At 47.4% G+C, this 12,293-nt stretch overlaps 1 protein-coding gene across 5 annotated transcripts; it reads left to right on the top strand.

The window, feature by feature from the left end:
* Positions 1-119: 119 nt before the first annotated feature.
* PPP1R3E (protein phosphatase 1 regulatory subunit 3E) lies at positions 120-7,695 on the top strand. Of its 5 annotated transcripts, none has more exons than XR_005216514.1 (4): positions 3,648-4,363; positions 4,648-5,107; positions 6,777-6,920; positions 7,194-7,695. XR_005216514.1 is itself a non-coding variant. In XM_037834564.1 (3 exons), exons 1-2 carry the CDS (start codon positions 3,947-3,949, stop codon positions 5,068-5,070), a joined length of 840 nt encoding a protein of 279 aa, XP_037690492.1. In that variant the 5' UTR covers positions 3,647-3,946; the 3' UTR covers positions 5,071-5,099; positions 6,777-7,695. The 5 variants fall into 5 exon arrangements, 2 of the variants coding, with proteins under 2 accessions (XP_037690492.1, XP_037690491.1); XR_005216513.1 differs by having other exon boundaries at positions 7,191-7,695; XM_037834564.1 differs by having other exon boundaries at positions 3,647-4,363; positions 4,648-5,099; positions 6,777-7,695.
* Positions 7,696-12,293: the final 4,598 nt, after the last annotated feature.

Here is a 12,293-nt window from a genome sequence, read left to right as displayed (position 1 = left end):
CTGGGAAGGGCCACAACTCGGGAAGAGCCAGAGGGCTGTTGCATCCAGGGAGAACCGGGTGGAGAGGGCACCGTGGGCCGGGCTGGGCTCCTAAGCCTCAGGGCTACCCAGGGAAGTGTGCCAGGCCTCGGGAAATCTCAGAGCCAAGTCAGCATTTCCCGAAGGTCTCTGATGCCTCATGTACTTGTTGAACTTTCCCAGCCCTGGAGGGGGTGCCTGGAAAAGAGGAGCAGTTGCCATTATGCTGGGAACTGCCTGCCAGGTGCTTGAGGAACTAGTAGATAGTCACCAAACCTTTCCATCCGCTTTTCTCCAGGGCTTTAATCAAGTGGTCTTCCCATAGGTTGGGGCTCTGGCTAGGAATCCGGGAGCCAAAACTTGGATCACAAGCAGTTCATGCAGGTAACATTTCTTTTCTTCATTTTCCTCTTTTTTGTAATCTGATTTTATTTTATTTTTTTTACCCAACACATGAACTCATTCTTATTAAGAAAAGTCAAACAATATAGAGGTATAGAGCAATTAGTACAAGTCCTCAACTTCACTCCCTCCCCACCTACCTCCCTTCCCTGGAGGTTGCCAATGTTAAGGTTGATGTTTTTTTTATCCTTTTGGATATGTGGCGACCATGTATATAGGCATATATGTGTGTGTATATGAATGTATATATGTATGTGTTTATACATACACACAAAATATTAGATTTTTATCACATAAACTAAATCATACGGTAAATATTGTTCAGCAACTCACTTTTTCCTGTGATAATGGAGATCTAGGTTATTTTTTAATGTCACAGCACCACATACCCCTGTTCTGCACCCTGCCCCACCCCAAGCTTCAAAAGAATTTCTCCTCCAGATATCTTGTCTCTGGGTATTCGCTTTCTCTCCCTGCCCCAACCCTGCACACACAAGGCACCCCACAGCACTGTATGTGCACCCACAGCCAAGGAGCTAAGGGCAGTTCACGGGGGTGAGGGAGTCTGGCCATGGCTGATCTACCCCAGAGCATTCAAGGGCATTTGACCTGGCCCTCTTCATGGGGGCTGGGGTGGGGTGGGGGTGGGGGGCAGCTGGTTTCACAGTGGCCTCAATCACCATGCAACCTCTTGTGGCCTGCACTTCCTTCGGCCCCATTAGGAGGGAGCCCCAAACAAAGGTCAGAAAGAGGCAACTCAGTTCTCCTGCTTTCCTGCTGGTTTCCTTTGCTTCTACTTCCAGTCCAGGGCTTGGTATTCCCATCCATTTCCACGGTCACTGGAGAAGCAAGGTCTTTTCTGTAACAATAGTAGTAACAACTAACACATTTTGAGGACTAATAAGGTGCTAAACGCTTTCTTTACATTCATGATATTTTATCCTTACACCAATCCCTATGCTGTTTTATCCTCGTTCTATGGATGAGGAAATTGAGCTTGGAGAAGTTAATTTGCCCAGAGCCACATACTGATAAGTGGAGAAACTGGGACTCACCCTAATTCCGTGTAACCTAAAAACTTATGATCTTAATTTTGACAACTATATTGCTTCAAGGTCACATCTTCTCTTTAGGTATTCAATGCAGTTCTCACAGTCTGAATTCACACCATTCACAGGTCCAAACTCAGGTCCCTCCTCTTTTCTGAGAGCAAACCCAATTCTACTTCTTTCTGCCTGTATCCCTTCCACCATCCTGACTTCTCCCCTGCTCTCGGGCTGATTAGTCCAGTAAGGTTGCCTGCCCCCCCCCCCCCAACACACACACACACTTTTTTTTAGAGAATAACCTATTCTAGGCCTTCATTTGGAATCCTAGTTTCTTCTAAGAAACATACTTGAACATAAGATGCTTGTTAAGTCTCAGATCCAAATATGTTTGTCATTTATTCATAAGCTCCTTGAGAGCAGGAACTGAGTTTTATTCACCTAACAGGCCCTCAGTAAATGTTGACTGAACAAATCATTCAATGCCTCTGGCCAGTTATTGAACAGTCCCAGCTGGTCATTTGACGATAACTACAGTAGCTATTTAAGAAATAAAGAGTGATTTAGAAGAAAGGTTTAATCTCGGTCTGAGCAGCCAGGGGAACAGAGCTGCTGAACCAATGCAACTTAAACCTGGTCCAAAGTTCTGTACCTCTAGGATCTTCTCAGACCAACATTACAGAGCCAAGGGATAGCAGCTCAACCTGTAGACAAGGCAACAGAGCCTTCAACAGAAAAACACATGTCAAACAGGCTGGCCTTGAACTTCATCTATTTCTTCAATGACACACATTTTACCAGGGCAAGAAAGACAGTTTTAAACTGCTTGATTGTTACATAAATTGGTATATGATTATTTTACACCCTCAGATATAAAGAAAATATGTCCATGGATTTTATATGTATATGTAAAATAAGAAAATAAAACTCAATTGTTGCTTTAAACATGAGTCCTGGCTAAACAGGAATTAAATTGCAAACAGGAATGAGTTGGACAATAGAATACATGTCTTACTGTTTATTAACAACTCAGTCACTTGTGATTTTACAGTTAAACTATCTGCTGTTTAAATCTAGAGATTCCATTTATACTCTAAGATTCTCCATTTCAATACTCTGAAGATGTTAACTATTTTCATTAAATGGTTTACCCTTATATAACTACGTTGATTAGAGAGTGGCCTCTAGAGCCAGACTGCTAGGGTCCAAATTTCCCAGCTCCCCAGTTATTATAGCTAAGTGACCCTGGGGCAAGGGTCATAACCCCTCCCTGCCTTGATTTTTGCATCTATAAAATAGACAAAATAATACTCCCTGCTCTTAAGATGACTGTAGTTCACAGGCTAATATTTGTAAAGCTCTTACAACAGTATCTAGCATATTGTAAGTGCTCTATGATTAGTGGAAAAAATTAGGAAAAAAAAAACACTTCACGTTTTTTTTTTCACTAATGTAGAAAAAGACGAAAAGGGAAAAAAACAGCTGTGCCCTCCTTGGTCTAAGAAGCTTCCACTGGAACTAAAACCAAACAGTCCCAGGTCCAAGAGTTGTAGTATGTTCATTCACTCAGTAATTTGAGGGCCTACTATGTAACGAGATTGACTTTGAATCAGATGCAGTCCCTGCCCTCAATGGCCTTACCGTCAGGTTAGAGATCATAACTTTAAACCCATTTTTTTTTTACAAAGGAGAAAACTGAGGTCCAGAGAAGTTGTGCCTTGCTCAAGGTCAGCAAGCTAAATAGCACCAGAGGTGGAGTACAAGTGAGGTCTCTCCACAATTCTCAGACCAGAACTCTTTCCAAGGGCCAGGGTTCAGCCACTCACCCTTTTGAGCACCACATCTCAGCTTCTATTTGAAAGTCTCTACCTAGCTTTCCTGACCTGAACTTCTGTTCTCTGCTCCCACCGCCACCCCCCTCCCAAACCTGAACCTGGAAGCCTAGCCCTGAAGATAAAGTCATCCACTGAACGTTTTGAACCTCCCCTAGCAAGGAAAGGAATGGTTACTCTTTCCTCCCACAGTTAACCATTCCCGTGCAGGAGAGGTTGAGGACATTAAGAAAAGGCAGGATGGTCTCACTTGGGACCGAAAGAGTGGAATTCCCGCCCCCTGGTGCAGCAGTAGCGGCAGCAGAAACAGATGGGGAGCCACCTGTCAGACGGCTGTGGGCGGGAGCCCGGGACGCGAAGGCCGTAGGGCTGGAGGGTGAGCGCCGCTGAGCGCACGCTCAGACCAAAGAGCTCGCAGGAGGTGATGGTCCAAGACCCTGGGGGCTGAAGGCGGGACAGAGGGTGGGAAGGTGGCCTCGGACACGAGACAGAGGAAGGGGAAGTTAAGGCTCTTGAGGTGACAGCAAGGAGAGTACGCAATGGCGAGGGTCTGCTGAGCCGGCCTTGCGCCATCAGTGCGGACGCGGGGCGGGCGGGGGAGCGGGTAGTGTGCCGCGCTGCGGGCGCCCGCCGGACCTGGGGGATGCCATGTCCCGCGAGCGTCCCCTCCGCACCGACATCCCCCGCAACCTGAGCTTCATTGCCGCGCTGACCGAGCGCGCGTACTACCGCAGCCAACGGCCCAGCCTCGAGGAGGAGCCAGAGGAGGAGCCAGGCGAGAGCGGGACGCGGCTCGGGGCCCGGTCCCGATCTCACGCTCCGAGTCGGGGCCGCCGAGCCCGCTCTGCGCCAGCCGGAAGCGGGGGTTTTCGGGCACCCCGCAGCCGCAGCCCTGACACCCGCAAGAGAGTGCGCTTTGCCGATGCCCTGGGGCTGGAGCTGGCCGCAGTGCGCCGCTTCCGTCCGGGAGAGATACCCCGGGTGCCCCGCCACGTGCAGGTCCAGCTGCAGAGGGACGCCCTCCGTCACTTTGCGCCGTGCCAACCCCGCGCCCGCGGCCTCCAGGTAGGCGGCGGGGGCACGCCCCCTCCCCGGGACCTTCCCCATCCAGCAGCGGCGGGCGTGTGGGAGTGGATTTGTCAAGGAACAGCCATCTCTATCCCCAGTCCTAGGCTTGCTCTTGCTCGCCTCTTTTGGGGGTCCCAACTAGGGAACGGAGCAGGACCACTCTTAAGCTAGGCCCCATTCCTACGGCCCGGAAGCCGGAGTCGGCTTCTGATTGGTCCAGTGCCTCGCTCTGACCCCGCCCCCTGTCTCTCCCCTGGCTTCCCCCATCTTCTCTCTTCCAGGAGGCGCGCGCGACCCTAGAGCCCGCCAGCGAGCCCGGCTTCGCCACCCGCTTGCAGGCGCAGCGTATATGCCTGGAACGCGCCGAGGCGGGCCCGCTGGGCGTGGCCGGGAGCGCGCGCGTGCTGGACCTAGCCTACGAGAAGCGCGTGAGCGTGCGCTGGAGCGCCGACGGATGGCGTAGCCAGCGCGAGGCGCCCGCCGCCTACGCCGGCCCAGCCCCGCACCCGCCGCGAGCAGACCGCTTCGCCTTCCGCCTGCCGGCACCGCCCATTGGGGGCGCCCTGCTTTTCGCCTTGCGCTACCGTGTGACGGGGCTCGAGTTCTGGGACAACAACGGCGGCCGTGACTATGCTCTACGTGGGCCCGAGCACCCAGGCAGTGCCGGAGCCCCGGAGCCCCAGGGCTGGATCCACTTTATCTGAGAAGAGGCGGCCGACGGAGGAAAAAAAAGGCACCTGGGTGCGGGCGGGGGCGTGGGGGAAACCCGAAGATTTGGCGAGAAGGAATGGGAGAAACCAAGATTGGCAGGCAGCACACCCAAAAAGTCGAGTCGGGGAGGGCGAGGATGGTGGGAGAAATCAAAGAGACGTGGGCAGAACCAACGTAGTTTGGGGAGATTGTGTTGGAAAACTCTGGTTGGATGTGAGTAGAAGGAATCCAAGGCATAGGCGAAAGGAGACCGGAAAGGATGTATAAGGAATTAGAAAAAAGCCAAAAGAACGGGATTGATGGTGCCGTTCTCTTCTGTCAGTGGGCGCTGGAGAGAAAGTGACTAGGCTTGTCAAGTCTACCCGGTAGAAGGTTCAGTTACTTCTTTGGGATTTAGGAAGTATGTGTAAAGTAAGAGCCCAGCCTAGTTGAAGTCATTTAGATTGCTCTCTCATTCTTTTTTCTTACACTCCACTGTCACCTCAGGTACCCCAGGCCATGCTCATCCTAGCTTTAACTCAGCCGTAATTGCCTTGCTTAATCCCAGGAATTTGGCCATTGCTTCCTGGTCCCTGGCATTATGACATTATCCTTTGTCACTCCTCATGGTTCCTGGCGTCAGTCTCCGTGGACTGGCTGGGAAGTGATGGCAGGTAGTAGTTAGGGCTTCTTCCAGAGTCCAGGCAGCCCTGGGGCTTAAATGGAGGCAAAGCAACTCTGGGCTTGTCCTTGTAGCCAAATAATGAGGTGCCTAAGAGGCTGATACACTCAGGGGCTTCCGGGAAAACACCAGCCTTATCTTTCTGGATTGCCTTCTAATGACCTCTAAGCACTTAATGGCTCCCATTTGTCAGGAGAAAGTGAATCAAGAGAATCCTATTCTGATTCTGCCACAGAAAAGGAAATCACTAACTAGCTGTGTGCCTTCCGCCAAGTAAACGTCACCTCTTTGGGCTCTAGTTTTTTCCTTGGGGAGTTAGTTGTGGATTAGGTGATCTCGTTAAGTTTCCTTGCGTTGACATTTTACGGTTTGGGAGCAGGAGAGCCTAGATTAGAAGACACAGTCTTCCAGCCTAGTGCTACAGTTCTGAGTATAGCCTGGAGCGTCTGGCTGGGCTGAGTAGGGGTCCTCCAGTTTTGACCCAAATGTTCCAGAGCCTGGGAACAGCCTGCCGCCTCAGGGTATTCCAAGGCCTCTTCTAATCCACAGCTCATCCTGTGCCCCTGGTTCTTCCCCTTGTCCACACAGACTGGGTGCTCTGGGACTGCTCTGGGGAGATGCTCGGAAGCCCCAAAGATGAAACGATGTTGGGGCTCTCTTGAGGATAAAGGCTTAGAAGAAATGGAAAACATTTCAATCAAAAATTAAAGCAACTTGAAGATTAGATGGCACCAGGAGGTGGCAGTCTGCTTCATAGCCTGAGCCAGTGAATTATGAAAGCTGGACTATTTCCTTCTACCCATTCATTCATGCCTTTTGACTCTCCTCCTTAACCTTCACTTGGGAGTGATTCCTCTGCTGGTTGCTTGTTTTTCCTTTCCTCTTACCATGTTCCTAAGCTCTTTACTTTTCTCTTTCCTTGTCCCTCTCCCTTTTCATCATTTTTTTCCCTTCTAACATAGTTATTTACCTTCATTTTCTCTATTTCCATTTGCCTCCTTCATTCTTGTTGATCTTTGCTATTCCTTCTCCCTCCAGAAGGAGTGGAGAAACTACTTCCTTTTCTCCAAGACCATGGTTGAACCACCTTCCTCTCTCAGGCTTCTTGAAAGTCCTCTAGAAGGGAGAAGAGGGAAAAGCAGCAGCTGTTCCTGATGCTACAGATGAGCAAGGAGCTCCCAGGTAACCAGCTCCCCACACCCCCTTCTCTCTGTTACTGATTTCTCAAAAAATTCTAGAGCCCCTCTTGCTTATCGCTAAGTGCGTGTGAGAGGGAATGTTTGCGTGTGTATGTGCATGTGCCCACACATGCATTCAGAATAGTATGGGGCTCGTTACCATGTCCCTCCTGTCCCAAGCCTTAATTCTTTGAAGAAAGGTGGCCAAAAGAGAGGAAACACGGGTCATTCTTTGAACAAATGCCCATTTGAACATCATCCTTTTCACCTTAAGAAGAATACAGAAAGAATTTTATGCATCTGGTGGATCACCTTCGGGTCAAAGTTCCAGCAAAGTGAAGAAACTGTACTGGAAGCCTCCAAGCCACGAACTGTTTAGCCATCAATGAGGAGCCCACAGGAGGATAACAGAGAGGGAGACTGGGTTGAGGCGCTGTGTAATAATCTCTGCCTTATGTGTATATGTTACTGTTATGTTCTAGCAACAATAGAAATGGCTCATGTTTCCTTAACACTTAGCTGCTAAAATCTAGTAGTGTTTTGCGTGCATTATTTAATCTAATCCTCAGAACAACTCTATGAGTTGAATAATGTCTTTATCCCTGTTTTAGAAATGAGGAAACAGGTTTAGAGAAGCTCAGTAATTTGCTCAAGGTCACACAGTAAATGGCAGAGTTAGTATTGTGAACCCAAGAAATCTTGAATCCAGAGCCTATGTGCATAACTATGATGCTATATTTTTTTCCTTTCAAAACAAAAAATAAAAAATAAAAAACTTTGCCATGTATCATTTCTTAATAGGAAAAAACGATAGTTTCTGACCATGCTTTGCATTCCCATCCTCCCAGTCTCCTGAACTGGCTTGGAGAAGGCAAAGTACCAAGGTCCCCAAGCTTTATCTGCTCCTCCTAGGAGCTTCTGCTGCCTCCTGTGCCAGGTCTGTTTTTACAGCTGAGCTCTGTGCCAGATTAGCCAGGCACCACACCGCCTGCTAGCTAGAGAACTTGGGAACCCATTTGAACTCCTGCCTTCCCATACACTGGCATTCTCTCTTGGCCCTAGCTAACCCTCCTTGCCTGTGGGTGAGACTCCCTCCCTCACCAGCCTTGAACAGGCCAGTTCCCAAAGTTTCTGCAGGAAGGGTCCCCTGCTAGGACAATTGCTGGATGATATGTGATTGGGCTCTCTCTGGGATCCCTGGTATTACTGAGTGGGTAAATGCACTCTGATTTGGGGAAGGAGAATCCTATTTCCTGAACTCTTAATCTGTAAGAAGTACCATGACTCATCTACTCCCCTATTCTCAGGGTTATAGAACCAGTTTCTCATATTGAACTGCCTCATGGCATGGGTGCTAAGCTGATAGTTTCCCCCATTGTTCCCCCAGGGCTGGTTCAGTCCAACTTGAAGTGGGAAACACTAGGAGTTTGGCAGGATCTTTAGGGATCCTGTTACGTGTTAGGCACTGTGCCAGGGACTTTGCTATTAAAGCTGATAATTGTATGAACAGGAGCAATTTGGGATATAACATGTCTGCCATGGGCTGGGAAGTGCCATAAGCGAAACCATTACTGTGATCAGGGACTTTGGTCCTTGAAGCAACACAGCAGGAACACTCTTGGCTTTTGCTCTCATGCAGACCTCAGATGTCTTCCTGCCCACCTACCCGTCCCACCTACCTGTCCCATGGCTTTTCCTCTTGTTGCTTTATGTCTCTTCATGAATGTAGCTCACCATTTCTCTTCATAATAAGCCCTAACTCCTCAACTTTGCAATCTTGCTCTGACCCTTGCTTCTGACTCCTATGTATGTTTCTCTTGGGTCCCTTTGGATCCTTGTAGCCCCCAGGTCACAGAATCAGAGACCTGCAAAGGCTTGTCTTTAGAGGTCAGTGGGTCCAGGTTCCTGGACAGATGACATAGGCCCAAAGATGGGAGGGGGCAGGGAATTTGTCAGGGCAGCTTGAAATGGGGTTTAAACCCAGGCATCTTGACCACATCCCCTCCCTGGGCTAAGAAAAGCCTCTGCAGTCAGACGCACTATTTTTTATGACAAGGGATTATATCAGACATGTTTCATTTTCTGCTAGTAGCTTCCATTCCCTCCCCTATTCCCTTGAAGGGAAACAAAATGGACTGACAGTTTTCTCTATGTCCTCAGCCTTGGCACTCTTTTGGGTATGTTGCTAAAGAGCAGTGAGGTTACTAAAAAGACTGAATAATCCACCCATTGAAAAGCTAACCTGGGGTGGGGTGGGGGGATGAAAGTTTGTTATGTGAACCCCTGAAAACCACTTATTAGGTGCTCCCAGAGCCTACCTACCCTCTTCCCGGTGCAGCCCTGTGCACTGTGCCCCAAACCCACCAGTACTGGTCCTCACTTCAGCACCCTCTGGATATAAAAAACTCATTTTTGAAGTAAAGTTGAAATACGAAAAAGTATTCATAAGATATTAAGAAGGATTCTTTGTTTTGTGCTGAGGGTGGCAGGATACCCTCCTCCCCATTTCTTCTTGGTTGTTGCATTTCTTTAAAATCCCATTCCCTAGAGGGTTACTCTGGCTATGCAAAAATTGATTGGGAAAGAGATACGGAGTTGAGCAGCCCTGATATAAGACACCTCAACAGGATCCCATCACCATTTTGAGTAGCAGGATCAGAATCTAGTGCCTTGGTTCCCTGGCACCCAGCACCAGCAGCTAGTGCAATTGAAGAGATCAGCTTGGAGGAAAACCCAGTGTTTCCCCTTGGGTGTGGGCTTTTCCTTAAGGGGGCCATCCAAGTTGAATTCTTTTCCATAAGCACTGGAAGAAAGAGTAAAGCTCTTTTCCTTATAATCCAGGTCAACCCTAAAGCAAAGAATGAGGAATACGATGGAGAGGAAAAGTCAAGGACCTATGTCCAATTCAGAATGGAGTGATGAGAAATGGAGTAGACAATAAAGGGAGGAGTCCTTGGAAAACATCACGTTCTAACATAGTGTTGACTCCCACATGACCCGAATGATGAAAGAGTCCAATTACCTACAAACTAATGAGACAATGTTCCTAATAGGGAAACCCTAGCCAGAGAAAAATGAGATGCTGCCTCATTACATCATAATGGTCATGTTGTGATGTCACTGCGGAACACCCACTCTTCAGTATGTGTTGTAAATGAAGCCAAATATGCTGAAGGGTAGAGTCAGCATGAGGAGCAGGCAGCCAAGGAGAGGTAAGTGGGAGCTTTCCGGGGAATCTTTCCATGGCTCTTTGCTTAGGGTCTCCCTGTGGCCCTAATATCTTTCCAGACTTCCCACATCTTGTTTTGGCGGTAGGTTTGTCTGAAATCTTTCTTCCACAAACTCCTTAAATGTGGCGTTGCTATCTCAAATCCTCAATACTAGCAGTGCTGGTTGTTCAGCCCTCCAGCTCCCTCTTGCTCTGGTTCTTAGGAGACAGGACACAGAACACAGGAGCCAGTGTTCTCCTAAATGGGGGCAGAAACTCACCATATCCATTTGGTCAGCCCTAGGGGGAGGTCCAGGTTTTGGGGTGTCTGAAGCATACAACTTTTGGAGTCCTTTTCAAGAAAATACATATTACAAATACAAAATTAAGCATTAAAATTAGGCATTAAAGTGATATTTTTCAGAATGAAAGAAGATATCAACACCTCATGGTTTTTAAAAAGCTGACAAATACCACAATATCACAAAATCAAGAAAAGTAACAGATTTTAAAAATCATCTGCCAGGCAAACCTATATACTTTTTTCCTCTTTTTTTTTTTTTAAATAGCCTTTGATGATTGTATGTTCTGTGTGGAGAGTATAGAGAGGTCATTCTATACTCTTTTCATGGTTGATCATATTTTTAAAATTATTGATAGTGAGTTTGACCTTCACACCTTGTTAATGGTAAACTCACATTTTTAGGACTTTTGTCAAATTTGGGAAAACCTATCCAATTTCTTTTATATATGTGGTGTAAGATTTTAGAGCATTTCAAATTTTCTTTTGCCATGACTAATGTTACATGCTTTTTGAATTAAGATATTAGGAGTATTCCTGGAAGCCATCTACATGAGGATAATTTATTCATAGAACTATAAACCACATAAATATATGTACCAAACCCAAACTAGATGTATCCCCAACTCAGTTTCCTTAGCAATTCTCAAATGCTTGTGGCCTCTCTATTGCCACTTGACAAAAAGGGAAGTGGGGTGATGGAAATCAGAACGAGTCCTCAATCTTAGCCAAATGCAGTTGAAATACATGTTTTTCAGATTTTACAAAAACCTATGACCATGTCAACACATTTCTGGGATTCTTCCAGTCTGTGCAAGTTTGGGCCCTGAAACTTCAACTTCCTTAGCTATACAGGATAAATATGCCTCTGTTCAGCCCCTGCTTATTATCTGAGCCAAGCACAGGGGAAAAGAGTTTTCACCTAAAATGGAGGATGAACATCTCTACATTGAGGATGATCTGATGAGTCTCCTTTGTTCAACACTAATCCCCAGAAAAACTGCGAGGGTTACAGTCTGGCTAACTGCAGGATCTTCCCTTCTCTGAATTTTCAACCTGAACCTCTTCCTCTCCTCTCTTCCCCCATCCCAACCCACTCCCATCTTCTACAGCTTCAGGGTGAAACCTACACAGAAGAGAGACACTTCAGCCTGCACTCCAGAAATTCTCTCTCCTCTTTCCTAAATTTGTCTTCAATTCTACACCCACTCCCAACTCTGGGGAGTGAAATCTTTCTGACACAAGAAAGGGGTCTAAATTGTTCATCTTTCACAATTCCAAGCCCATGATCAGTGTATAGAAGGTGCAGAAATAACCCATCGACAAAGGGCACGCCACTTCCCACCTGAAGTTATGAGACCCGTCACCTGCAGTTATTGGATAAAGTATTGATCTGGTTGGGAAATGTTCTCAGGTCATCAGAAGACCCTGGTGTCCAGAGTGACTCATTGAATCCTCTCGTCAAATATGCATGAGTTGCAGTCAATCAAGTTTCATTCCATTGTTTGGATTTAAGGGAATGAACTCTCCCCTGGAAACTGCAGGCTGCTGCTGTCTAAAAAGTGTCCCTTTTACCTTCCTTTATTAGATACAAACCATTGGGGCATTGGAATAGTCATGATTTAGGAGAAGTCTGTATATACCACCAACTCCAGCTCCTTCCCGGAGGGTCCAAAAGTTTCTAACCCTAAAACTGAGTGTCTGTCTTTCCACTGTTACCCCTGTGATGTTTTTGCTGGCTATTAGTTTGAAGGACATGGGACTGGCCGGTAGGAGTGGATATTATTACTAAATGTACAGAGAAGGGATAGATGGGCAAATTAAGGGCCAGCAACGGAAGACACAGCTTAGCTCTGAAATAGAGACAT

This window comes from Choloepus didactylus, chromosome 4, assembly GCF_015220235.1.
Source record: "Choloepus didactylus isolate mChoDid1 chromosome 4, mChoDid1.pri, whole genome shotgun sequence".
Lineage (NCBI taxonomy): Eukaryota > Metazoa > Chordata > Mammalia > Pilosa > Megalonychidae > Choloepus > Choloepus didactylus.
This window is presented reverse-complemented; position numbering and strand designations above follow the sequence as displayed.

Bases quoted from the DNA above. Each gene is read 5' to 3' on its own strand.
- PPP1R3E (XM_037834564.1), top strand. From the start codon at position 3,947: ATGTCCCGCGAGCGTCCCCTCCGCACCGACATCCCCCGCAACCTGAGC. The intron at 4,364-4,647 runs GTAGGCGGCGGG...TCTCTCTTCCAG, and splicing joins CCCGCGCCCGCGGCCTCCAG to GAGGCGCGCGCGACCCTAGA.